Source organism: Taurulus bubalis (assembly GCF_910589615.1).
Source record: "Taurulus bubalis genome assembly, chromosome: 16".
NCBI lineage: Eukaryota > Metazoa > Chordata > Actinopteri > Perciformes > Cottidae > Taurulus > Taurulus bubalis.
This window is the reverse complement of record NC_136604.1, coordinates 4,119,934-4,145,506: the sequence shown is the minus strand read 5'-3', so window position 1 is coordinate 4,145,506 and position 25,573 is coordinate 4,119,934. Positions and strand designations below refer to the sequence as shown.

Genomic DNA, 25,573 nt, shown 5'->3' with positions numbered 1-25,573 from the left:
CACATTTTAATCATCTCTGTAGCTGCCGAATAGTTTCATGTTTCTTTTCTTTATGTAGTAGTGAAAGAATGGCACTGCATAAAGTAAACTGCATCATGTTTACCGCATGTATACAGTGGACCAACCACACATGCGCAGTCAGCTCTCACGTGGTCATTCCTGTTCTGCCACATGCAATGCGGTACATCTGTCAGAAAATAGATTGAATGTGTGAGAATTTCAGGTTTCAAGCGATCCTTCGTGATAATTCTCATGCCTTGACAGCTGCATTTCACGACCGATTCCTCTGTGAATGTTCTGTGTTTTGACAGGGGAATACTCACTGAAGCCTAGATGTTTTTATAAAAAATTTACTTTTAGGGGTTTTGAGTGTAAGTGCACCAGAGGCCAGCTATGCAACAAAAAAAAGATAACACTTCACTGTTTGAGCATGTTGTGTCCAGATCACCAGAGTGTGTGAATGAGAGTTTTTGTGTTTTTTTCTAATGCATACTATTAATGTGTGAAACTTTCAACCAGCATTTTGCTTGAAAACCACTAACAGCAGCCAAAGGAGAATTGTGGACATCCAAGCTCTGAGCCAAGGATCAGAATGGGAGACGGAAACTAAAGCAGGACATTTGTAATTACACTAAATCGTCAGATCAGTTTACTGTTAAGTTAGCGCAAACGTAAACATATGATATGTCACAAGACAACACGGCCACTGATAACGGGTAGTAACACTCTTATACGCTACATGGTATATTGCAAAACAATCTGCAATTCATCATGGTATCTATGCAACTGAAAGGCTAAACATACCTTCATAGTGGTAATTTTTCTGAGCTCCTTCCAGTCTAAAGTGAAATCAGCAGGAGGATTTAGTGTCAGTGCAGCGATAGAAGTCAGAATGAAGAGCAGCATGCAGATTGCTAACAACCAGCTTCTCACCTGTCGCGCCTCGCTCTGCCGAGCCATAAACTGTGTGTGTGCCACGGGACACGCCCGTACGGTAAGTAGCGCTCGCTTTCTTCTCTTTTCTCTCAACTAGATATTTTGATCACCTCGTCTTGTGAACGATTCTCTGTTCTTTTGTGTCTCTTTGTTTTCTATTATCTTGGGCTTTTTCTGCTTTTTTTTTTGTTTCTAGTTGCTTTTTTGCATGCTTAGTGCTTGTTTTAGAATTGCAATGGAGTAGTAAGTATTAAAGTGCTTTTTGATATAAAAGAAATATGGGAAATAGCAGTAAGTAAATAATGAATGTGTATTTCAATTTGTGTATTTAATTTTTTTTATACTTATCCATTATGTTTTTATGGCATCTGGTTGTGAGTTTTCCTCTTTTTCTAATTCTACCATCTGATTCTGCCAATATTATGCTATAATAGTATAATTAATATGATAGCATAGCAACATAACTTGATTCATTTAGTGTTTTAAAGTGCCATACAAAATTGTTGTTAGAAATTTTGTTTTTCTTTCTTTTTGTAGAAACAAATTGCCATTGCTGGAGTAATTGACCTGGGAACAGTGGAAACATTCCCAGTGTTCAAAGCAGCTCAACGTGGTCTTATTGACCAGGACACCTGCCATGTACTACTGGAGGCCCAGCTCATTATGGGTGGGCTCCTCCAGCCTGACTCCACTCTCAACCTGTCACTGGAACAAGGTCTAGCTCAAGGCCTTATTGACACCCACACTAGACAGTCCCTTTCCGAGCTAGAGAGAGCGTTGCTTTTGGTGGAAAATTCTAAGTATATAGATGGCCAACAACCAAATGTGTTGCCAGTAGCTGCAGCAATGGAGTCCGGGCTCATCCGAGAAGAGGTGGGACTTCGCATTTTAGAACTCCAGATGAACACTGGAGGCCTGAGAAGCTCAATGGGAAAAAATATGAGTTTGGAGCAAGCAGATGTCAAGAGACTTTTGACTCCCAGAACCCTCACCAAACTCCAGCCAAGGCAACAGCAAAAAGAGCTGATTGATCCAAACACAGCTGAAAAATTAAACCTACACGAACTACAAGAGCGCTGTGTCCTCGACGATGACTCCGGTCGTCTTCTCCTCCCTGTCAAACAGCAACCTGGAGGAACTGTCTGCCTCCGGTCAGGAAGAAAGGTTGGCATATTCCGCGCAGTCCAGGAAGGTCTGATTGATCGAAGAGTTACTGTACGACTTCTTGAAGCTCAGCTCTTTGCCGGTGGTATTGCTGACCCACGATCTGGCCACCGGTTTACAGTCCATGAGGCTGTTCGTCACGGGCTTATGGACCAGGATCTAGCCTGTGCCATGTTAGCGCGACAGCTGCAAAATGGGGGAATTCTAGACCCTTTCAGTGGAGAACGCCTGGATTTGGAAGAGAGCATACGCAGAGATCTTCTCTCTCCTAATTTGGCTCTGTTGGTCCTTGAGTCTCTTTGGACTTTTATGGGAATTATCTGGCCTCAATCTGGAGAACTCCTGCCCATTGCTGAGGCTCTTCAACAAGGAGCGATCTCAGGTGAGCTTTCAAGGAACATCCTACGGCAGCGACATGCCATTGGGGCTTTGTACAACCCAGAAACCCTCAAGGTGCTTCCCCTAAACCGGGCTGCTGAAGAGACTCTCGAACCCAGTGTTGTCAGTTCCCTCAAGAACATCCACATCCCAGATGTTCTTTTCAGTATGAACCAGTCAGGTACCCCGTCTCTAAACCGGTTGAGTTGGGGTTCCTCCAGCTCCTCTCCACCTCCATCCTCTCCATCGCCTTCATCACCCGCAAGCCCTGTCTGGGATGCAACACCAACACATGGAATGGATCCTGAAGAGCAAGCAAAACACAAGCTGCTGTTTCACCTCATGACTCACAGCTATGTGGATGCTCATTCCGGAAAGAGATTGGTGCTGCTCGACCCTGAGTTGGTCAAAGCTACTGAACTGATTGCTGGAGCCGCTAGAAGTCAAGTTGAGCCACAAAGCAGTTTGTCCACAGATGAGATGGGAGAGTTGCAAATGGGGAGAGAGTTTAGTTTGGCAGATGTAGGGATAAGTGACATACAAACTGAGGTTGAAGAAGAACGTTCCGATGTAGTCACACCAAGAGAAGTGAAGACAAATGGTACAGGCAGCCTAGAAGAAAGGTATGATGGAGAAAATGACAGCAAAATGCTGCGCAAACCATCAGTAACTCCTGAGGAGGATTTAGCCTTTGAAGCTAACAAGGAAATTTGTGTAGATAAAGATGTTATAGAAAAAGCTCAAAAGAAAGAGATATCCCGAATGGCTTCAGCTAAAAATCCCGAAGGCCCAACTGAGCTGGTAGCAACTGAATTAAAGTCCAGGGATAGTGATGGTGAACAGGGGACTAGAGGTACAACCACAACAGAAGAAAGAAAAACGAAACCTTTCAAATCCATCCCACTGGGAGCAAAAGCAACTGAAGATATTAAATCAAAACAATCTGACGATAGGAAAGATATAAAGCATTCCCAGACTGAATTAGAAAGGACCAAACAAAAGGTGCCTATGACAGAGACTGACTCGAAGCATGCTAAAACTAAGATTAATATCCGTGACTCGGCAGTGGAAAAGGAAGGGGAGGATGCTGAATTGGCAAAGCTAGTCCTAGAGCTCAAACAGGGAGGTCTGATGACAGAGGAAGGGGAAAAGCTGCTGCCAGATGAGGCAGTGGCTCAAGGTGTCCTTCCTGGCCACACAGCAGTTAAATTAATGGCTCAGTCTGGCCTGTTTGGGGGTTTCCTAGATGCGAGCAGCGGGGAGTCACTTAGCATGGAAGATGTTATGCAGGAGGGTTTACTGGATGAAGATCTAATGTGGAGTGTCCTGAAGTCAGATAAAACGCTTGCAGGGATTGTGGATGTAGAGAAAAAGCAGATCTGCGGGGTAAGGGAGGCTGCTCAGGCAGGGTTGATCGACCCCAACACTGCTGTTCGATTTCTGGAAGCCCAGGTGGTGTCTGGGGGGATTGTTGACCTACGCAGAGATAAGAAAGTCTCTGTCACCCTAGCAGCAAACCTGGGATTGATTGAGGAGGATCAAAGAGAAAAACTTGTGGCACTAGAGAAGGCATACAAAGGAAAGGATACAGATTCAGCAACAGCCCTCACTAAAGCCAGTTTACAGCTACAGATGGAAGGTGTTATTGACCCAGAGTCCAAGTCTCCACTTTCTCTGGAGCAAGCTATTCAGAAAGGGTTGATTAGATCTGAAGAAGCTTATCAGGTGTTGGCAAGACAGGTGGCTGAGGGTGGTGTAATACATCATGCTTTAGGGATGAGGCTGTCAGTTCCTGATGCTGTAGATAGAGGACTAGTGGATCGATCCATCGCACCTGGGTTGGAAGAACTAGAGTGGGTTTACCAAGGAAAGGTCAGCCCTTCATCTCACCCAGAAGCTGTCGTTTTCCAGGCATTGACTGGAGCCATTTCAGACCCTGACTCTGGATGTAAACTGACATTGACAGAGGCCGTTTCTAGGGGTCTTCTGGATGAGAATGTTGCCAGTGACGCCATGGCTTCTTCTGCTGTAACACAAGGAGCGCTTGACCCCGAAACTGCACGCATTGTGCCTTATTCTGCGCTCGTAAATAAGGGAAAGATAGATATCGAAACAGGAAACCGCTTTTTGGAGGTGAAACCCTTCAGAGGTGTTCAGGATGGGCAGACGAGAAACATCTTGAGCCTTCCTGAGGCCGTTGCATCAAAGCAAGTTGACCCAGTTCCAGCATTGCGGCTGCTTCAAAGCCAGGCAGACAGTGGAGGGATCATTGACATCAGTACTGGAGAAAGGCTCACCATATCTGAAGCCTGTGAAAGAGGTTTAGTTGACGACAACATGGCCAGGGTAATAGCCACCAACCAGTTTTTGAAAGGAGGCTTAGTTGATCCGGCCACTGGACAAAAAATCTCTAATCTTGAGGATGCCATTGCAAAAGAACTGATCTCCAGTGATATAGCCTCAGAGATTCAGGAGAAATTAGCTTCTGTGGAAATGGAGGGGGATGAAGGTAGCGCGACACCCGTTTCCTCATCAAATGGCACATACAGCCCTGCTGGTATAATGTCAGTGTCAAGCCCAGACAGTCCAGCAAACTGGTCAGATATAAACTCTGAGGTGCTTTCAAGATCTCCACTTTCAAAGAAAGGTTTAGAAATGACACTGGATGATGAAAAGACATTGACATCTGTAGTATCAGATCAGTCACTGTTTCATGACCCAACAACAAAGGAGGACAAAATTGTGAAAGAAAAGACAGCGTCAGTGAAAGAAAAGGCTGCAAGTGAGCCCGACCAATCCCTAGACCTCTTGTGTACGTTTGTGACTAATGTTGAGAAAAGAGTTCAGGAAGCCATAGAAGAGATTGACATCTGTAAATCAGAGCCTCTTCCTCAGCAAAAGCCAGATGAGAGAGTGCAAATGGGTGCGAGTGAGACTGATTATACACGAAAGGGGAACGTTTTCAGAGATGGTCTGAGAGAATCCACTCAGGCACATGTCCACGATGTTGACAAAGATTTACAGGGAGAGGTCAGAAAAGGAGCGTCTGTTTTAAAGTCAGATGAAGAACCTGTGAATGTTGGGGAAAAGGAGTGTAGACCCAGTGATGAGAGCATGTCAGTGGTTCATCATTATTCTGAGGATGGCAAGCAGGCAGGTTTTGTGGCAGCAGAGTTTAGAGATGACAGAGAAAGAAAAGATGGCATTGAAGTATCAAAATTGAGTGAGGTTAATAGAAAGAGTGATGTGGAAGCACAGAGAGATAATGTTGAAGACAAAAAGAGTAATCAAGTAGAGAAAGAAAAACCTATCAAAGACCAGGAGCAGTCAGACCAGTTGTTGGCCTCTCTGCCCAAGGAGACGGAAAGCAAAAATAAGAAGAAGAGGAAGAATAAAAGGAACGGAAAGCACAAAGAAACAGAGAGAGAAACGCACCTTCCAGATATAAAACAGCCATCTCAAATTGATCCAGCTGGTGCAAATATTGAAGGGCAGGCTGCTGCCATTGCTGTCATTACATCACAAGATGAGGTAGCTTCCTCAGGGCATCGCACAGGAGAATGTAAAGCAAAGATTGATGGGAAAATTGAAGCTCAACATGATTTGGTAAAACAGGGACAGGAAGCAGTTGCAGCCACTCTTGAATTGACAGAGCATGCCATTGAGCCAGAGAAAGATGCAATACAAATTGCTTCATTGAAGGATACAGAAATAGGTGATAAGAGAGAGCAGATGAAACGGGAGGAGCAGGAAAAGAAAGTTGAAGAGAAGGATTCTGTCTATCAGCGACCAGAACAACCAGAGAGCAGTCAGGAAGTAACGAAAAGAAAGGAGCAAGAGTTCCCTCAGAAATCAGCTCTACCAAATGACGAGAAAGCGGCCCTGATACTGAAAGCCAAAGAGAGCATTCTTAAAAAGGTATTTGAAAAAGGTGTGAGTGAGAAGCAGGCTGCTGAGGAGCTGCAGACACTCCGCAAAGAGGTGGGGAAGAAGGAGAGTCGAGCCAAGACTGTAAAGACACAATCTCTGCCAGCGAAAGCTGATGGAGTGGAGGGTCATGATGATGGCGTCAGGAGACCCAGTGGTTCACCAAAAGAGAGTGGCAAAGAGATGAGGGCTGAAGAAGATGAAATGACATTGAGAAGAGTCAAAGAAGATAAGACTGATAATAAACGTTATGTCAAGGAGGACATGGAAACCAAGGCTTCTTCAAATGAGAAAGAAAAGAACAGGAGCTTTGAAAAGGAAGAGGTTGAAACGGCTCCGTCAGTCCAGCCGAAAGAAACCGAGCAAAGTAAACGGAAAAAGAAGAACAAGAAGACTAAGAATCCCAGAGAAACGGACAAAACTGAGCCCGATACTGAGAAGTTACTGACTGAAAAAGTGGATTCTGATGTGACAACAAAAATGACGACAAAACCTGCAATGGAACAACCACATTCAGATAACTCGGCTTACTTTCAGGAGCAGAAGATGGACACACAGTCAGCCAGTGGTGTTGTGAGACCTTCAGTTGTTGAAGGGGAGACGTTTGTAATTGAGGTTAAAGGAGCTGAGACCAGCCAACAAAGTCCACCATATTTACATAAATTAGAAGAACCCTATTCTCACATTGAGGAACGCGTTCAACTGGCAGCGGTTACATCTGTTGGGAAAGAAGAATCCCATTACGAAACCAGGAATTCTGCTGAATCCATTGGCTTTCCTCACAAGGCTGTCAGCGGCAAACCAGACATCCAATCCACGGCTCAATCAATGGCTGCTGGCACGCAACCAGCTAAAACGGCAGGGAAAGGGAAAAAGAAGAGAAGGCACCAACCACCTGAAGTTGATAGCGCCAACGTTCCAGAATCAAAAGACCAACAGCAGCAGTTTGAGTCTCCGGAATCAGCGCCTTCTCTCTCAGAAGACACCTCGACAGAGTCTGAATCGTCTGGAGTCCCTGAGTCTGATACAGCCTCCGAGAGTTGGGGGGAGGGAGAGGACGATGTCGGAGAGAGTCGAAAAACTATGTCCAAAAAAGAGGGGAGGACATCGTCGACTGGCAAGGTAAGAAGTAGCAGATCATTTGTGAAGGATGTATAGAGATTTAGAATAACCTTTCTGCTGCCTACATTTATACGTGTTATCATGTTTTATCTTATTTTATTTTTATTTTCCCAAAGGCGTCATTGATGCGTCAGGAGTGCTTGGAGCACGACCAGCGAATTGTGGCCCTGCTCTCCATGGTCAGACACGTTGAGGTCCGACTCAAACAGCAGGAACAGCAGTCTGTCGGCCGCAGCCTCATCGTCTTGGATGACATCATCAGACAGACTGAGGTGAGAGAATATGCTTAGATTGCATTACATTAATGAAACGGCAGTCAACGTGAATGTACCTTTTGTTGACGCTTAAATTATTCTGCAGTTTCAGTTGCGCATTTGGTTCCTAGAGTGAGACAAAAAAAAAAGCTGATTAGCAGATTAGTCGCTTACCAAAACGAATCAAGAAAACTTTTGTTTCCTTTTCCTAATCCGTCTCTCAGACTCTGGACCTTGAATTGCGTGACTTAAAGCCCACTGTCAACGAGGAAGTGGAGGCCGCTGAGGAGCTGTTGAAGCCCCGACCCAAAGACGTTCCTCCTCAGCTCCTATTGGCCCTGGAGAAGGACGGGCGGAGCTTGACTCGAGGGTATGAGGCTGCCACAGCACTTTCTGAGGGCATTCTGCAAAGTCTACGGGACCACAGAGACTCATTTAAGGTAAAGGAGCAGGACAGGAACATATGTACTTGGTGATCATTGTCGTAGAGGTGACTTGGAACCATTATTCTCATTAGATTATTTTTTTTTATCAATTATCCTGTTGGGGTCCAGAGAAAATTCCTCTTTTCCTCTGTGTAGATGTTCGAATTTAATCTTTCTTGCGTTTTTCTCTCAGGAGGCAGTAACAGCTGAGCAAAAGTCCCTGGGAGGACAAGTGGAGAATCTGCTCTCTTGGTTGAGGGAGACAGAGGCTCAGATTAACGGAGGAATGGCGGAGATGGACAAAATGGAGAAGGCAGAGAAAGATGACCATCATGATCAGCTCTCACAGCAGCTGAATCTCTGCAAGGCAAGTTGTCCGTGGATCACACTGTTCTTCTCTTTACCCTTAGAGCCATGGAGGAATAACGTTTCTCCCTTTTCTCACTTCTTTTCAGGAGCTCCAGTCCTCTCTGACGGCTCGCTCCGGTGATGTCAACAACGCGGCCTTTGACATCCAGGTGTTCATCTCGGAGCGGGCCCAGGACCTGGCCCCCGAGCAGAGCCGGCGGCTCCTGGGGCAGCTCCAGCAGCTCCAGGGGGCCTTCCACCTGGCGTCCGGCCAAGCCCAGGCCTGGGCCGACGCCCTCTCTGCCCAGAGAGCGAGGGAGGAGGAGCGGCAGTGCAAGGAGAGAGCGAAAGAAGAGGAGAAGGACAGAGCAAAGCGGAGTGCAAGGGAGAGAGAGGTTTGGAAAAGGACGACCGAGTGGGATTGGTTTGGAACGCGGCGCTGTTTCTCACTAATACATTTAAAATGCAGTTAGTTTGACTGGACTATACGTCACAGTTTCATTTGTCACGCTGTAAACGATCGCCGTGCTTTCTTACACAAGATCATAGTTCTCACTTTCTATAAAATCACATCAAACTCATTTCACACCTGACGTAAACAAGCTAACCTCCACCTCTATTTAACTTGCGCTGCCATCATACATCCCCTCAAACCTATCCTCAACATTCCATAGCTTGAAAGCAACCTAGTGCTGCTCTTAGACACGGACAGTATCACCACCCTCACTCCTACCACACAGGCTTTTAGCGCAAGCATATTTGCTACTCTGCATGTCTCTATAACATGTGTTTTATTAACCTGTCTGCCTTGCTCTTCCAGATTGCCACTGAAGGAAATCGCTTGTGTCACAGCGGTAACAAAGGCTTGAGATCTGATTGCAGAAAACGGCCTCGCTGGCTACGGCGCTTAACTGTTTTTCCTCTTGTCTCATCTGAATGCGGAGGGGAAAGAGGAAAAACGGCAAATAAATGTGTTTTTGTTTGATTTCTCTGTTTGTTGTCGCTTGACCAACATGTTGATGTGAAGACCTTGTGTGTGTGTCTGTATGTCTGCCTATGTGTGTGATCGTGAACTCTGGACACAAAATGCTCAAAGCTTGGCACAGTGTGCACTACACAATAATTTAGTTTGAGGAATTTTGTAAGAACTGGTGGATAAATTTAAAGAGTCTGTTCCTGCAACATGCTCCAGTTTAAGTGCTTGTGATGGACTCATGTCGGCATCCGTTTTCCTCACACGTTGTCTCTTTGTGGGTCTTTTTTTCTCCCCCCCTCTACTCGCTCACTTCCCTCAGGTGGTTCAACAGCAGAAAGCCGAATGCTCTCAGAAACTAGAAGGCCTCAACATGTGGTTGGCTGGAGCTGCCAGCCTACTGGCCAGTCAGAAAGGTGGAGCAGAGTCATGTGATGTGAACGCCTTGCAGGAGAAGCAGAAAAGACTAAAGGTACAAAACTTCTGGAATCTAAAGGGCAAAAGACTTAAATGACGTTGCATGGTTATAAGTACATTCAGCTCCCTTATCTAATATTATTATTTTAACTCACGGCATTTATTTGCCTTCTCAGTTTACTTTTTTGACCAAATACATTTTGCCATCTGCAGGAAGCACAGAAGGACCTCCAGACCAAAGAGGGGGGCATCGCCGAGACCATCCGCTCCGTGGAGGACCTCCTGGCAGACCGGAGCGAGAGTCTGAGCCCAGAGGAGCGGGAGAGCCTCCAGGGGGCGCTAACGAGAATGAAGGAGCAGTACAGCGCCCTTAAAGACTCAGCAAACACGTCGCTGTCGGAGCTGGACACAGCCATCAACACCACTGTACAGCAGAACACACAGAGGGTGAGTAGAGGAGTGGTTGTAGTCTAAAGATATGTATTATTGTTTACTTGTGGCTCTTTTTTGGACTCACCCTCCCTTTTTATTTCTCCCCTTTCCTCCAGGCGAAGGCTGTGGAGGATCTCCAGGAGACCCAAGGTCAGATAGACTCTCTGCTGAGCGAGTTGTCCTCCCTCAACCAACCAGGCGGGAGAGGAGTTGGACCCGGAGTGGCCCAAGATATCACCGATACGCCCTTCTCACAGCCAGAGGGCGCTGTGATGTCACACACAGAGACGCTGCAGGTTTGGAACCTCTGTTCTACGCAAAGCACATTTCTGACTTTAAGGTTAGGCGATAGGTAAGTTCCTGACCTGTCGCCCTCTCTCCCAGGCGGAGCTTCAGCAGCTCCAGGCTCAACAGGCTCAGCTGCTTCAGATCGCACAGTCGACCCGCTCCCTTCTGGACCAGCCGGACTCCACTGTGCCTCCTGAAGAGAAGCAGCGTCTCCGGGCCGCCCTGGACCAGCTGCAGGCCCAGCACCAGGACCGGCTGCAGAGCTGCCAGGTACTCAAAATGAGTACAGATGTGTGTTCAAGGCCTCTTGATCTGTCTTGTGTGCTTATCTGTGATATATGGACCTTTTATATTATTGCAACTTAATTGTATGCCAGTGATGGTCTCGGGGTTTCAACTGTAATATGCAAGAGTATTTTCTCATAGCTACCTGACTCTTACTGTTGTGACAATTTCTTCCAGGACCGTCTGAGGAAGTCTGAGGCTCTGAAGGATGAGCTGACAAAGTTCCTCCAAGAACATGGAAGTTTAGGTGCCTGGCTTGAACAAAATGAACAGGAGCTGCGTTCCCTGGGGGAAGGAGAAACCGATGCACAGGGACTGAAGGGCAGACTGGACGAGCACAGAAAGGTACACGCATTAATAAGATAATGGACGTTTTTCTATTTATTGTTTAACGTTATTCATTCACTTTTGTGAATGTGTAGTTCCTAACTTTCTCACAAACTCAATCACAAACGTGTGTGTGAGTGTATTGTTCCCATTTAACAGGCTGCAGATTGTCCACAAGAGGGAGGAGTACAGTTCGGTCGTGTCTGACCAAATTTTAAGAGCAGCAGCGCTTTAGACCTGCAGATAGATGCAAAAAAGAGAATGTCAAAATGTAAAGAAAACGACTAATTTAAAGGTGGAGTATAAAGCATAGGAAGGTTATCCATTGCCTCCACCTGGCTCTCAACATGGAGACAGCTGAGCTAGGCTCGAAGCTAACGCCGCTAATAGCGCAAGCTACGGCAGCGGTGCTGAATGTCAACAAAACACACAGGGAAGGTGTAAAGGGGGAAATGAATGCCCTGCTTCTGGAGAAATTACTCCACGATATCCTTACATACTATATTCATGCTCTGAATCCTGTATGTTGCACCTTTTCAGTCTCAGAATGGCACCTGCAGGTTCAAACTGTGCTTTTCTTTTTCTTCTTCTTCCAATGCTAGACATGCTGCACATATCTGCGTGAATTTGTCCCCAACTGACCTGTAAACATATCTGTATTTCCAGCTGGCTGAGGATGTCATTTGCCACAAGGCGGACCTGCGCTTTGTTTCCATCTCGGGTCAGAAGGTTCTGGACTCTGTCCAAGGAGCTCTGGAGCAAGTCGGCGGTTCAGACCCAGCCCTGGACAGCACCAAGCAGCTGGTAACTGACAAGCTGCAGGATGCCAACCACAGATACACAACTATACACACCAAGGTGAGGCATACTGGACTTTCTGAGTTCTTGCATCGTTGTCTTGAATTCACACGCACGCACTGAAACTCTCTCTCGGTGATCTCAGTCGACGGACTTGGGCGGCCGCTTGTCCGGCCTGTTGGAGCGGTACCAGCAGTACCAGGATGAGGTCGTCTCCGTCCACTCTTGGCTGAGCGCTCAGGAACAGAACCAAAGCATAGTCAAGCCCAGTGGGGAAACGGACCCCCAGAACCTGCAGGACACACTACGACAAGTACAGGTGAAGCACCGCTCACAAACATTATCACAAACATGCAGGGTGAGGGAAAGGAAGGAAGAAAAGGGGCTCAATTTTCAGAGGATGTAAAATTATATTTCCAGACGATACGTCAAGTTCAGTTTTGACCAAATAGTTTTTAAATGATTAAAGAAACAAACGTCTGGAAAAAGAGGTTCAACACTATAATGGAAAGTATGTGGGAACCTTGTTTTTTAGTTTTTTTGACTCTGGAGTATGTCATCTGTCCTCAGCTGCTGCAGGACGAGCTGGCCGAGCGTTCAGTGCAGCTGGAGAAGGTGAAGAGAGCAGGAAGAGATCTGGTCAGCACGGACGAGTCTCCTTCCCTGAAAGCTGTTGACATCCTCTGTGCTGCAGGTAACTGAACTCCCCCAATCTGCGCTCCCCCCCCTTCGTCTCATCCCCAGACAGCTCCTCCTGGATGGGATTTAAATGGATGGAGTGATTTTTTTTTTTTAAATAAAAAATGTAACGTTTTATTTTCAGATGGTTTAGAGAAGAGGTTTGGCTCCCTCTCTGCGTCCGTGTCGGAACGAGCCGAGCAGCTGCAGACGGCTGTGGCCCAGTCGGTCAGCGTCCAGGAGGGCCTGAAGGGTCTGCTGAGCTGGCTGGACAAGCTGGTTCTGAAGCCCGGCCCGGTCGAGCCCACCGCACAGGCCGTGCAAGACGCCCTGACACAGAACCAGGTAGGAGTACATCCAGAGGAAGCGCTGCAGGTCGCATAAATATTTCCTGAAGTTTGCATTCTAAGTCTCGTCCTCTTTTCCCCAGAAACTTCGCCAGGAGCTGCTGTCCAGGCAGGGCAGCGTGGAGGCAACGCGAGAGTCCATTTCCAAACTCCTCCAGAGCTCCGACGCCTCCACGGCCTCCGGCCTCCAGGGCGCTCTGGATGATCTGACTCAGCGCTACGCCGCAGCACAGGCTAGCCAGGCAGAGAGGGAGGCTGAGCTCAAAGGGCTGTTGCCCAGGCTGGAGGGCTACGAGCGGCTGGGGACCGACCTCCGGGCCTTTACCCAGAGCCGGCTGAAGGCTCTGAGCCCGGCGGGCCAGCCGGACCGCAGCGTGGACGACTACAGGCAGACCATCGAGGTCAGCAGGGGTGTCAAATAGCTTTCTATAGGTCTCACTTGAGTTTCTAAGACTTCTTAAAACCTCTCGGATCGGTTTTACTGTCGGCCCATTTAACACTGGTCCTTTTCTCAGGAGGTCAAGTCCGAGCTGGAGCAGGAAGCCGGACAGCTGAAGTCCTTCTGCAACCTCGGCACCGAGCTCAACCAATCGAAAGCTTTCAACAACACTCGAAGCTTATTGGAGAACGTTAAAGGAGTGTCTGATGAGTTCACCCAGCTGGAAGCCAATGTCAGCAGAAGGTAAACATGTCAACTGAACAAGAGAGAAGTGCCTTTTTCTAAATGTATGCAGCCTTAATTGTAAGTCTTTTTGTGGTCTTGGTTAACATGGTTGCTTTGCTTCAGTAGGAAATAATATTATGTATTATTATTATTAATAATAACTAAGGTTACATATAGAGATGGGAGTCATGGGAATGATTATTTTAGGATCAAATCTGAACCTTTTTAATCCCTTTCTCATAAATCCGGCAGTGGACCATTACAGACACAAGGGGGCACCAAATACAAAGTTGTCAGGATATCGATTATTTATCTTCACATGTTAATGTTGAAACATGACAACACTTACTTATTGTCAGTTTGACTGACAATGAACCAAATAACCTTCAGAGACCCAAAATGAAGATTTGATTAGATGTGATGGGCCTGTTTATACTGACTCTGAGAACAGACCAAGCCGCTGGCATTTCCAAAATGTATTTTCTAAATTCGTAGTCTTCCCGGAGCACCAGTTGCTATGCCGACCCCGTCTGACGTGGTATTAGGGAGCAGCCTCACAGAAGGGGGAGGAGGGGCTTGGAGTTTATAAATACTATCAGTCTGGTGCAGATTTATTTAATTATACAAGAGTTTATTGAGTAGTGGGAGTAGTTTTATGGACATGTTTTAATATGTTCTGGGTGTCAGTAGCTTGTTATCTTAGTGACCTTGTTACACTCACAGAACGTACTGTTCATGATTATTTACTGCGTTGACTAATGTTCCGCAGCAGTTGGTTACTTTACTGTGTGTGCTGTGTGTGTGTGTGTGTGTGTGTGTGTGTGTGTGTGTGTGTGTGTGTGTGTGTGTGAGAGCTGATGATCAGGTCGGGGGGTGCTAATATAAGCAGGCTGGACGAGGCTCATTGTCCGTCCTATAAACGGCCCGCTCAGATGTCTCCCGGCCTCGACTCCCGAGGGGAGAAAATAGCAGCGTGATAACGATACTGGTGGAATCCTCAGAGCTGTTTTGTCTACAGCCAGTCAGCACTTTTCATGCCCAGTCTCCTGACAGATCACATCCAAAGCGAGGGAGGTCAAGGCCGCGTTAACGCTGGCCAGAGTGGACCTTTAATTATTATTATTATGTTTTTTTAGAGAACATAATGTAAAAAGAGTGCGCGTGAGAGAGATCAAGCAATTGTTTTCATTTGCAAACCTAAAAATGTGATTTAAGCTCTGTCCTCGCCTCTCTTCATCTTCGGCCCCTGCTTCACCCAACTCCTCCTCGACCTCTCTCTCCTTCCTTCTCCGACTGTTCCTCACACCATCCTCTTCCTCACACCATCCTCTTCCTCACACCATCCTCTTCCTCACATCATCCCCTTCACAGGTTCGCTGCGATCCAGGCCTGCGAGCAGCAGCTGCTCCAGTTCCGCGGGCTCTCTGGCTCCCTCTCCAGGTGGCTTCAGACGGCGCAGGACCAGCTGCCGTCCAAAGAGGCCAACCTCAACACAGAGAGCCTGCAGAGGAGAGTCCAGCAGCTCAAGGTGTGCCGCAACGCAACAACTTTGCATCTTCCGGTTTTATAATGTGAAGAAAAGGGAGACATTTAGGGAATTATCAGTGACTATGTAATGTGCTCTCAAAGCACCACGACTCAGCAAAATGCATTTTGCCTCCAGGACTTGTTGAATGACTGGGAGTCTCAGGGATCACGGGTTCAGGAGCTGAACAAGACGGGCTCAGAGCTGGAGTCCCTCATCATCGACGTCACCGCTCACCAGACCAAAACTGGTAAGAGCCAAACACATCCGTCCTCCAACCCGCCCTCAGTTTTCACGATTAATTTTCCTCATGAGAGCATTTTTGGAAGCGATTTTAGGTGAGACTCAAATGGTGTAGGCAGGTGGAAAAAGGGGTTATGAAATAATTTGATCTACGGTCATGGTAACTGGCAAGTCCATAATTAGTAAAGCATTATTTTACTCTTTTTTTTTTGTGGAAGGCAGAAGGAAATATCATTAGTTAAAAGTAACATTTTAAAAATTGATCCAAAGTAAGGCATGGTTCCTTGACCCAAAGAAATATTTCTCGCAAATGGAATTTTAATTTCAGAGAATATCCAGATTTTATTCTAGTAAATGTAGGACTTTAATCTAGACATTTTCTCTGTAATCTTTTCTTTTTTTAACCTAGTATGTCCCTAACAACACGACGTCATCGCTGTCGAGTTCGTACAGAACTGAAGCTGTGTTCACATTTCTGAACTCGTCAGTAAATCACTGGCCCTGTTTTGTGTGCGACCATTGCTTGTGCGAGTGTATGTTGTGATGCCACTGTCTCAGTCAGGTGTGTATGTGTGTGTGTGTGTTCCTCCTTCCAGGTGCTCCTCACATCAATGGCTCATCAGGTCCCAGCAGTGTCAATGGCATTCACACCTGTAAAGGTGAGCTCTCTCTCTCCTTATCTATTGCCTCCTGAAAACGAGTCTCTGTGATGAGCCTGATTGAATAATTCTCCAGTTATATCGGTGTTCATGACTTCTGGTCACTTTGAGCGATTCCTGCAGTGTTTCACTGTTGCCAGTGTATTATACCGTCCTGTCTCTGTCGGCTGTATGTCCGTGCAAAACATCTGTCAGTGGCAAATTTGTTCAATTAAAAGAAATAAAAATATTTTAACATCAGGATCTGCAGGACTTCCTTTATCTGCACCGCCTAGCTTTACTGGTTTATATTTCTGTTTATTTTACTTGTTTTATTTTTCGTACCGGCCTCGCTGCTAATCTCTCTCCCGTTTCTCTTCCCGCGCCCTCAGACCTGACGGAGCTCCAGGTCGCCGTGTCCGATGTGAACGCTCGATACGAGACGCTGGGCGGCGGGCTGAAGGAGCGTCTCGGCCACCAGAACACCTCGCTGGAGCTGAGGCAGAAGGCCAAGCAGGGCGCCGACGAGCTCAAGAGCTGGCTGACGGACAGAGAGCACAGCCTGAAGCAGGGACAGACCGCCTCCCCCTCCAAGCCTGAGGCGGTGCGCGCCCAGGCTCAGGAGAACAAGGTAGGGGGCCTGTTTTATGACCCTTTACCTACATGAGTACTAGTCACCTTTCCATTTATTCATCGCACCCACATTGACACAGACATATCTGCTCGTATCTAAATCCACAGATCAGAATACTCACGTTGGCATTTATCAATTGGGGCTCAAAGTGAGCTGGAACGAGCTAGAAACATGAAACCTGGAAATGATATGTCCTTCCCAGGAAATATGACTCTAATCAGCCACATAATGGCATTGTAATTAACGCTCAAAAATGTGATTTGAAGTCCAACTGACTTTAAATTTGGGAAAGATTTCCAGCTCAGTAGAAAAGCCTCTGGGACCGAACTGAACAACATATTTCCTCCTAAACCCTAAGTCCGATTGCTACCTAATGTCCCGCAGATCATGATTGGACCAAGCTTAGTGTAAGTTGCGTAAAGCTTGTTGATATCTAATTGAATTTGATGACACTGACAAATGAAAGGGTGTGGCTCAACTCCATAAGCGTTGGTCCAATCATCATGAAACTGGCAGCCTGGAACATACCCTGAATGTTGCATTCAAACTGACCACTAGGGGGCGCTGCTAAACTCCAAAAATGGGCGGGGCATAGTACAAATCAGACTGTAACTCTGGACATTTTTGGTCCAATCACTATGAAACTCGCAGGATATGTTTCCTGACCATGTTGGACCACGTTTGTAAAACTATTTTTTAAATCGCTCAATAGGGGGCGCCACTAAATGTGCATGGGCCTGGTGCTAACTTGACCATAAACCAATCGCAGTTTGTCCAAACATCACCAAACTAGGTGAATGTTTTAAATCAAGTCGTTGAAACGTATCCCCAAAAGCTTCCCAAGAAACATGACTGGTGGGACTTTGAGTGTGTAGTTAATGAACGGCTCCATACACTGTAATGATGAAACCTTTATACAGAATGAAACCAGTTGAAGTGACTTGGCTCAGCTTTGTGAAGCCTGAAAACGGCTCTCGGCTACATTTTGTGTTTTAAGTTGACGCCACGGTCTTCTTCCCTTTCCCTTCAAGGCCCTGCTTTCAGAGCTGGCCGAGCACTCTGGGAAGGTGGAGGAGCTGAAGAGCACGCTGAGGAAGCTGATCGCTGACCATCCTGACTCTCCGGAGGCAGACAGCTGGAGACAGCAGCTGCAAGAGATCGGTAGGTGCTGCAGATGAGAGAAAATAAATAAATACATGAAGAAATATGGCAAGATGATGAGACGGACATTTTCCAGAAACTAGATAGATTAGAGCTCTGTCTCATTTTGAATATGTCAACATTGTCATTGTCAAGTAATAAAACTAAAGAAGCAAAAGAAAAGGGGGGCGGGGCTTAAATCAGAAACGAAGGGAACAAGACTCTGCGTTGTTACTGTGGCGTGTTGTTGAAGAATGTTGAAAACAAAGTGGCGCTGTGCTGAGATCAATATTATCAAGGGAGAGAGTGGGAAGTGTTCCTGTCGGAGCTATTTGTTCACTCGCGTACTTTATATTTTTAACAGGGCCTCCTGTGAGGTAACCAAGACCGAAATATGGAAGGTGAAATCCAAGAAGGGGGCCTTCATATTTCATTTTTTATAATGCCACACATTTTATAATGCCACACATAAGGATGCTCAGAACATAAGTCGGAGAGGAGTAGAAGGAAGGACAGAGGACAAAGATTGTCTAATTGTTGTCAAGTTTTTCTCCCTGTGCTGTATTAGTACTTTAAAGGTGCATTTTGTAAAACTTGGCCACGCGCTCCAAACAAATAGGTGGCAGCATTTAACCTCCATTACTGCAGCCATGCAATCTACATGTACAGTCTTCATTTCTTAAATTGTGTTAACTGAGCCGCTGACCGGGGGCTCTACATACAGTCTGTGCACACATTGCACCTTTTTAATGTTGGACAACGTAAAAAGCAAAGCAAGGAAACGAGTAACATCTAGCAATGAATACGCTTCATGACGACCTGCATCCAAAAACATATTCACACATTCATCAACATCAACTATTGGTTTTGTTCCTACAGACTCCCGCTGGCAGACGGCCAATCAGACCGCGTCCCAGAGGCAGACGGAGCTGGAGACGTGTGCCGACCGGCTGGGCAGCTTCGCCTCGGCGGCGGCTCAGCTGGGCCCGTGGCTGAGAGAGAAGGAGCTGATGATGAGCGTGCTGGGACCGCTGAGCATCGACCCCAACATGCTCAACACGCAGAAGCAACAAGCACAGGTATGTGAGCAGACAGTAGGCATAACAAGAAAACCACAGAATAATGGAAACGACTAGTATGTATTAATAACTTATTGCACTCTAAATACAAATATATGTATATATATATACACACTCTTTCCGTTAATTATTAGATTGTATGTATCTTATTTTTGCACTTAAATGCACAGATAACAGAGTTATTCTATACAATGAAATGCTTATTTTGCTGGGTCCTCCTAACACACAGAATTAGAATAAACTTAAGGTAAAAAATAAATAAAAATAAGGCACAAAATATAAAAGATATAACAGTATTGCACAAAAATAGAAATAATAATTGATAATAATATATAATATTAATATACATATATATCTTTATAAATATTAATTTATTTTATTAAATATATAAATGTAGTATATACATATATTTAATTGAATATATAAATATAAATAAAAATTAAATATTTATATTATTAAATGTAATTCAATAAATTATATTATTTATATTTATTTAAATCCACATAAGCAAGCTGAGTATGAGGATAAGAACATATTTTAAGGCTTGGCAAACTTAAGACTTCATATGGTACAATTAAAATACCAAATCACAGAGCGATGATGTAATGAACCCAAGCAAGACGACGTTTAGTTATCAGGGACTTCCACAACAAGTACTAAGCAGAAATGGTAGTAATTTCTTCCATGGTTGATGGCGGAAATAAATGGCTTACTTGATAAATGTTTCCATGGAGATAAGCCACTCCTCCCCTCTGGCGCGTCTAGTGTGAATGAAGCGACTGAAGCGACTGAAACGAATAACCACAAATGATCCTGCGAGTAACGCAATGCAAAAATGACATTTCCTTTTGGTGCAGCATGAGTATTTTTTTTGCAAATGCAATTCTCTTCTTCATGAAACCCTATATTTCTTTATTTTCTCATCATTAACGGAATATTCCTCTTTCTTCAAGTTCATGCTGCGAGAGTTCGAGACCAGGCGGCCACAGTTCGACCAGCTGACCCAGTCCGCCGAGGGGATCCTCTCCCAGACTGGTGATTCTGCTCAGGACCCCAAGGACCTGGAGGAGGTGCGGACCGAGCTGGGATCCATCACCCAGCAATGGGAGGACCTCACGAAACGACTGACCCAGAGATCGAACCACATCGACCAGGCCCAAGGAACCAGCGGGCGGTACCAGGTGAGTTTAGTCTAGATGGGATGTCGCGTTAAGCCGTCACCTTGACCGTGTCATCTTCTAACCATCCTCTTCCTCCTCCGGCCCAGGCCTTGCTCAGAGAGCTCTCCTCCAGCGTCTCTGCTCTGGCCGAGAGGCTGGACGGTCAGGCCTCGCTGAGCGCCCAGCCTGAGGCGCTAAAACGCCGCCTGCAGGAAACCGGAGAGATCCGCTCGGAGCTGGAGAGACGCCGCACCGAGCTGGCCGAGGCCGAGCGGCTCTGCGAGGAGCTGAGCGCCATCGTGGCCGAACCGTACCTGAAGGAAGAGCTGAGTAAACGACTGGAGAGCGTCAGCGGGCCGCTGAAGAACTTGGAGGAGCGCGCAGGTTTGTCGACTTTGTGGTTTATATAATAAGTGTGTAAAATGAGTGTATATGTATGTGAGAATACGAGTATGTTTGTGCTTGATTTATATGCCGATTTGTTTTCTCCAGAGAGATAATGCTTTACTTTGATGAATGAATCAGGAAAGGTTTCATCAAACGTAATCCCTCTTTAGCTGTAATGGGTATATTGTTTTGATTATCAGAACCACGACTAACAAACCCGCTGAAATACATACAACCAAAAACTCCTTAAATCCTATTTGTTTGTAGTAGTGTTTTAGTGTTTACGTTTGTAATCCCTCATGCTCTTTCCTCCTCTAGCCGACGGCCTGTCTCAGCTCCAGGCCGCTCTGTCGTCCACCCAGCAGTTCCAGCAGATGTTCGAGGAGTTGCGCTCCTGGCTCGACAAGCGGGCCGATCCCAGAGAGGCTCCCACAGACTCCCTGCCCTGCCAGCCGGAGGCCGTCCGCTCCCTGCTGGCGCAGACGGACGACCTCCAGCGGGCGGTCGCCAGCCAGCGGGGTTCCTACGAGCTGATTCAAGCCGAGGGGGCGTCGCTGCTCGCCACCCTCCCCGCGGGCGGAGACGAGCGGTCCGCCCTGCAGTCCCGCCTGGCCTCCCTGAAGCAGGACTGGGAGGGGCTGAACCAGGGGATCTCGGAGCGAGAGAGCAGACTGAAGACCACGCTGGGCAAAGCGGAGGCCTACCAGCAGCACAAGGCCGAGCTGATACCGTGGTTAGCGGAGTGCGACCAGAAAGACGGGGAGATCCAGCCGTCGCTGGACTCTGCAGCCCTGGATGAAGCTTTGCACAAGGCCCGGGGTCTGACACTGGACCTCGAAAGACGACAACCTCTCCTTGAGGCCTTGAATACTGCAGCAGATCAGCTGCTGGAACAATGTTGCATCGGGGAGGAGGAGGTACGCAGTTTTCAGACTTTGATTGCTACTCTCAGTAAATATTGTTCTATTATATGTATGTATTTGTTTTATCATCAGTATTGTGAGTGCTTTAAAAGTCAAACTAAGGAAATGTATCTGTTTTTCTGCAGGTACGAGATGAGAAAGCCCAGCTGAACCGCAGGGTGGACGGACTGGGCGAGAGGCTCCACAACCGCACCGCCCAGCTGGAGGAGCTGACCGGCCGCCTGAAGGAGTTTGAAGAGGGCCGGCAGGCTGCAGAGAGGAGGCTGGAGGCCGCCAAGCACCAGATCGAAGTCCAGGAGGCTCTGGGACCACAGGTGCCCTAAAACATTGTCCTCATGAGACTCCTTATTGTTCTTTTAAAAAAAAAGAACACTTTTGACATTTTTGCCTCTCACCCATTCAGGCATGCAGTGCGAAGAGCCTGGAGCGGCTGAGAAGTCAGCAGGAGAGTCTGAGGTCCCTGAAGCCTCAGGTGGTCTACCTCAGAGACCTGGCCCAGGGGCTGGTCCAGGACGCGCCCCAGACACTGGGAGGCAGCACCGACGGGGCACAGAGGCTCCAGGAGCAGGCCAGAGGGACAGAGAAAGAGTATGAGGGAGTAACTGACAAGGTGAGGAGCAGAGTCAACGGGAAATACTGCAGCAGTCCTTACAAAGTATGTACTGGTGCTCGCAGTGTGCATACAATCAGGACATACTGCGACTCCAACTTTGACCCTCTCGTTCGAATGGAGTGCTGCAGAAATGAGTCGTCTCAGTCTCTGGGTTTTTGAATGTTCTTAGTTTGATCCCTGAAATAAGGTCTGTGGGTTCACTCAAGCTGAAGAGATTTAAAAGTTTGTTCAACAATGTAATACACGTCAGTAAATACACCTCTTTGTTTTAAAAGTGTCTTAAAAAAGTCGCTAAATTAATCAATCTTTAGCTTAGTGGTTCAATGTAAAACTCTCTTTGGCTTTTGGACCATTGTGACGCTAACTTCCTGGTTGGCTTTAAAGCTGTCATCGGTGGCTGCGCAATGGATTGTGGGTCAGAATAGCCAGATCGCGCACTGCAAAATGCACCGGATGCAGAAGGACGTCCTGGTATTTGGAGCATACTGCATTTGACATCCTAAATAGTGTGGTGGCGTGGGTATTGGTCACACGTGGACACATTTTAACTTTTTCCTAGTAAATGCTCCAGGCTGTTAGGCCACAGGGTGCTTAGCAGACAAGTGAGAGAAAGCAGAACAACCGTAGCTGTCAGAAGAGTTTCGGCCATTTGAGTTACAGTCGTCATATATGGTCATTGTGGACGTTTAACACTTTATCACAGTTTGAAATGTAAACCAGAGCTTTGTTAAACCCAGCACCCACAGCGTCGCATCTGTTTTCTGCAATACGGCTCCTAAATGTTCCATTTAAGGTTCCAGCCATCAGAGGAACTCTTACTTTCACTGTATATAAAAACCACTGGACGAGTTATTCACTGAGATGTTTTTTTTTTGTAATCTGTTTTATATTGATCGGATGTCGTAGCTGCACCCTCCTCTTAGATAAGGCTTCTACTGTACTTGCACCCAGACAGAATCTACTTTTGCTTGCATGTTATTCCTGTCCCGGTGATTTGCTCCGTTCACACAGCCTCCTCTGTGTTATCAGACGACCTTTTGTGTATCGCAGGAACGTCGTCTTCTTTCAGCGTAAATAAATGTATGCTTTCTTTGGCCAACCGGCAAACGGGACTTGACATTGTGACTTCACTCTGAAAAGAAGAAAAAAAAGGGTCCTGAAAAATGAACCTGCTATAACATGATGCACTTTATGATGATGCACACATTTACCTTTTCCCTCCACCTCTCTTTGCTCCGTCAGATCGAGCAGTGCTGCTCCTCCCTGGAGTCCCGGCTGCAGGGCGTCGGCGAGGTTCAGTCCAACGTACGCGACGTCTTCTCGCGCATTGCCGACCTCGATGACGAGCTGGACTCCTTCAGCTCCGTCGGACGCGACGCCGACTCCCTGGCCTCTCAGGCCGACGCCCTGAAGGGCTTCCTGTCCCGTCTGGCCGACCTCCGGGTGGAGCTGGAGGGTCACACGTCGGACTGCACCACCATGCTGAGGCGGGAGGGCTCCTCCCCCGACCTCCTGGCTCTCAGGAGGGAGTCGGAGGCTCTGAGCCGCCAGGCGGGCAAGGTGAGGGAGGAGGAAGACGATGGTTATGATGGCGGAGCGCAGCTCCGTTCATGTGACGTGACGGTTGAGTCAGTTTCGTCTAGTTACTACTTCCTGTATGTCTCTGTTCTCCAGCTGAGCGAGCGAGGCCAGGTCAGGTTGGACCAGATCGAGGACGCGGCCGAGAGGGTCCGGGAGTTCTACCGGCTGGGGGCCGAGCTGCAAGGCATGCTGGGAAGGGCCGAAGACGGGCTGAACGCTCAGGGCATGGTCGGCACAGAGGTGGAGATGATCAAACAGCAGCTGCAGGAGTTTAAGGTAGGGTGCACTTCTTGTTGCTGGGTATTTACACAGGTGTGAATGTGGTGCGTGTGTGGTTATGAGTGTGTGACGTGACAGTATGAGGTCATACAGAAAAAGATACCGCTGTGCGTTGAGGAGGGTCAGAGAATCTGGTCCCTCTTTCCTCATGGTTCCACTTGGATTGGTTTTCGTGTGGCATGTTCTGCAGCACACATGAGTCGCGTGTACGAGTAGACGCCTGTTCTCATTGGCCGAGGCAGCCATATTATCTGCTTTATTGGGGACATGAGAGAATCTAACTGAATTCAGGGGTGGGGAAAGGTCGTATGTGCTTGTCTCCACATTCTCCCCTTTTTCCCATCATGCCCATGAAACTAATTTGCACGGATAAAAAACCTTCAGCGTACCAGGAGCTATGTGTCCGCCTGTCCTGAATGGTGACATTGATATTTGTAATGCCTCTGAAGAGCTCTGTACTTATCCTCTACCTCTCTGTGTGTGTGTGTGTGTGTGTGTGTGTGTGTGTTTGTGTGTGTGTGTGTACTCTCGTGGTGGGTTAGGAGTAGAGATTGTGATCAGTCACACACATCTCTTTATAATGCCTGATCACGATGCTGCTACAGTACTTTATGGCTGAATAAAGTACACCCCGTGACTCACTCTCAACCAATCAGAATGCTTGATTTGATCTACCCGTATTATACATACATGATAAGGTACACGTCATGGTGACTCTAGGTTCTGTAATAACGAAACCTTCTATCTGTTAGCTTTTATGGCTGCCGGTCAGATTGTATTTACATTCTGCTGCTCAAACTCACCAGAAGTCCTCTAGTATTTAGCCTAGCTTCAAGCCGGTCGTTTTGTTGACATTAGAGGACTCCATTTCTAAGCTAACGTTAGCTAGTTTTTCACACTGTTGGCGCTGTAGTGGATTTGAACAGGAGTTGAACGCCACATCCTTTTGATGCCGTCCTGAGTCCTCCACATAGACGTTAGTCCACTTCTATAGTTTCTAGTCTCTTTTAAGTTACGTTACAATCCGTTCTTGTGAATTGTTCCATAAAAAGATCATCAAAAATGTTAATATATATAATATTTTCATACAGCCTATAGAGTTGTCCTCTCTTTAAAGCAGCAAAGTGGACACAGACGCATCACTAGCTCCTATGATAGAAAGGCCATATTTACCGAGTCACTTGGACATAAACATAACTGTATGGATTGTGTGAGGAATGAAGGGAGCCAAAGAGCAGGCTTCACATGAACGCATCGTCAACTATTGTTTCCTCCTTGCGACGCTTTAGCATGAAGAGTTCATTTCTGCATTTCAAAAATAATTTCCTCTTTACCGTGTGGAAGTGCATCCTAGCTGACCTCAGGAATGCGCTTTGCTGGCACCTCCATTGTACTTCACTGCTCTCTTTACGGGCACAGGCCTGCTGTCGTTAAAGAGCACGTGATGTAACATCCTGTCCACTTCAGAAAACCACGCGCGTATGCGCACGAAATCCCCCACGCGCGCCAGGCGGTCGTGTTGTTTTCTTTTCAAAGGCCGATGAGTCATGTGATGCGACAGCTAATAGTTTACATGCATTTGGAAAAATGTAGCAGGATTCCTGCTCG

At 46.8% G+C, this 25,573-nt stretch overlaps 1 protein-coding gene across 1 annotated transcript in view; it reads left to right on the top strand.

The window, feature by feature from the left end:
* macf1a (microtubule actin crosslinking factor 1a) overlaps positions 1–25,573 on the top strand; it is a gene marked incomplete at its 5' end in the record, with an annotated part of 106,550 nt that overhangs the window by 28,106 nt on the left and 52,871 nt on the right. Inside the window, 29 exons of the mRNA XM_079232000.1 lie at positions 1,474–7,527; positions 7,644–7,799; positions 8,006–8,221; positions 8,400–8,573; positions 8,662–8,949; positions 9,850–9,999; positions 10,158–10,391; positions 10,493–10,672; positions 10,761–10,934; positions 11,127–11,294; positions 11,943–12,134; positions 12,220–12,393; positions 12,645–12,768; positions 12,898–13,097; positions 13,183–13,500; positions 13,615–13,781; positions 15,135–15,291; positions 15,427–15,538; positions 16,128–16,190; positions 16,562–16,800; positions 17,835–17,964; positions 18,823–19,022; positions 19,976–20,203; positions 20,290–20,566; positions 20,888–21,486; positions 21,618–21,806; positions 21,896–22,102; positions 23,348–23,665; positions 23,780–23,962. Of these exons, the coding sequence (XP_079088126.1) occupies positions 1,474–7,527; positions 7,644–7,799; positions 8,006–8,221; positions 8,400–8,573; positions 8,662–8,949; positions 9,850–9,999; positions 10,158–10,391; positions 10,493–10,672; positions 10,761–10,934; positions 11,127–11,294; positions 11,943–12,134; positions 12,220–12,393; positions 12,645–12,768; positions 12,898–13,097; positions 13,183–13,500; positions 13,615–13,781; positions 15,135–15,291; positions 15,427–15,538; positions 16,128–16,190; positions 16,562–16,800; positions 17,835–17,964; positions 18,823–19,022; positions 19,976–20,203; positions 20,290–20,566; positions 20,888–21,486; positions 21,618–21,806; positions 21,896–22,102; positions 23,348–23,665; positions 23,780–23,962 (11,871 nt within the window). The remainder of the gene's footprint in view (positions 1–1,473; positions 7,528–7,643; positions 7,800–8,005; positions 8,222–8,399; positions 8,574–8,661; positions 8,950–9,849; positions 10,000–10,157; positions 10,392–10,492; positions 10,673–10,760; positions 10,935–11,126; positions 11,295–11,942; positions 12,135–12,219; positions 12,394–12,644; positions 12,769–12,897; positions 13,098–13,182; positions 13,501–13,614; positions 13,782–15,134; positions 15,292–15,426; positions 15,539–16,127; positions 16,191–16,561; positions 16,801–17,834; positions 17,965–18,822; positions 19,023–19,975; positions 20,204–20,289; positions 20,567–20,887; positions 21,487–21,617; positions 21,807–21,895; positions 22,103–23,347; positions 23,666–23,779; positions 23,963–25,573) is intronic.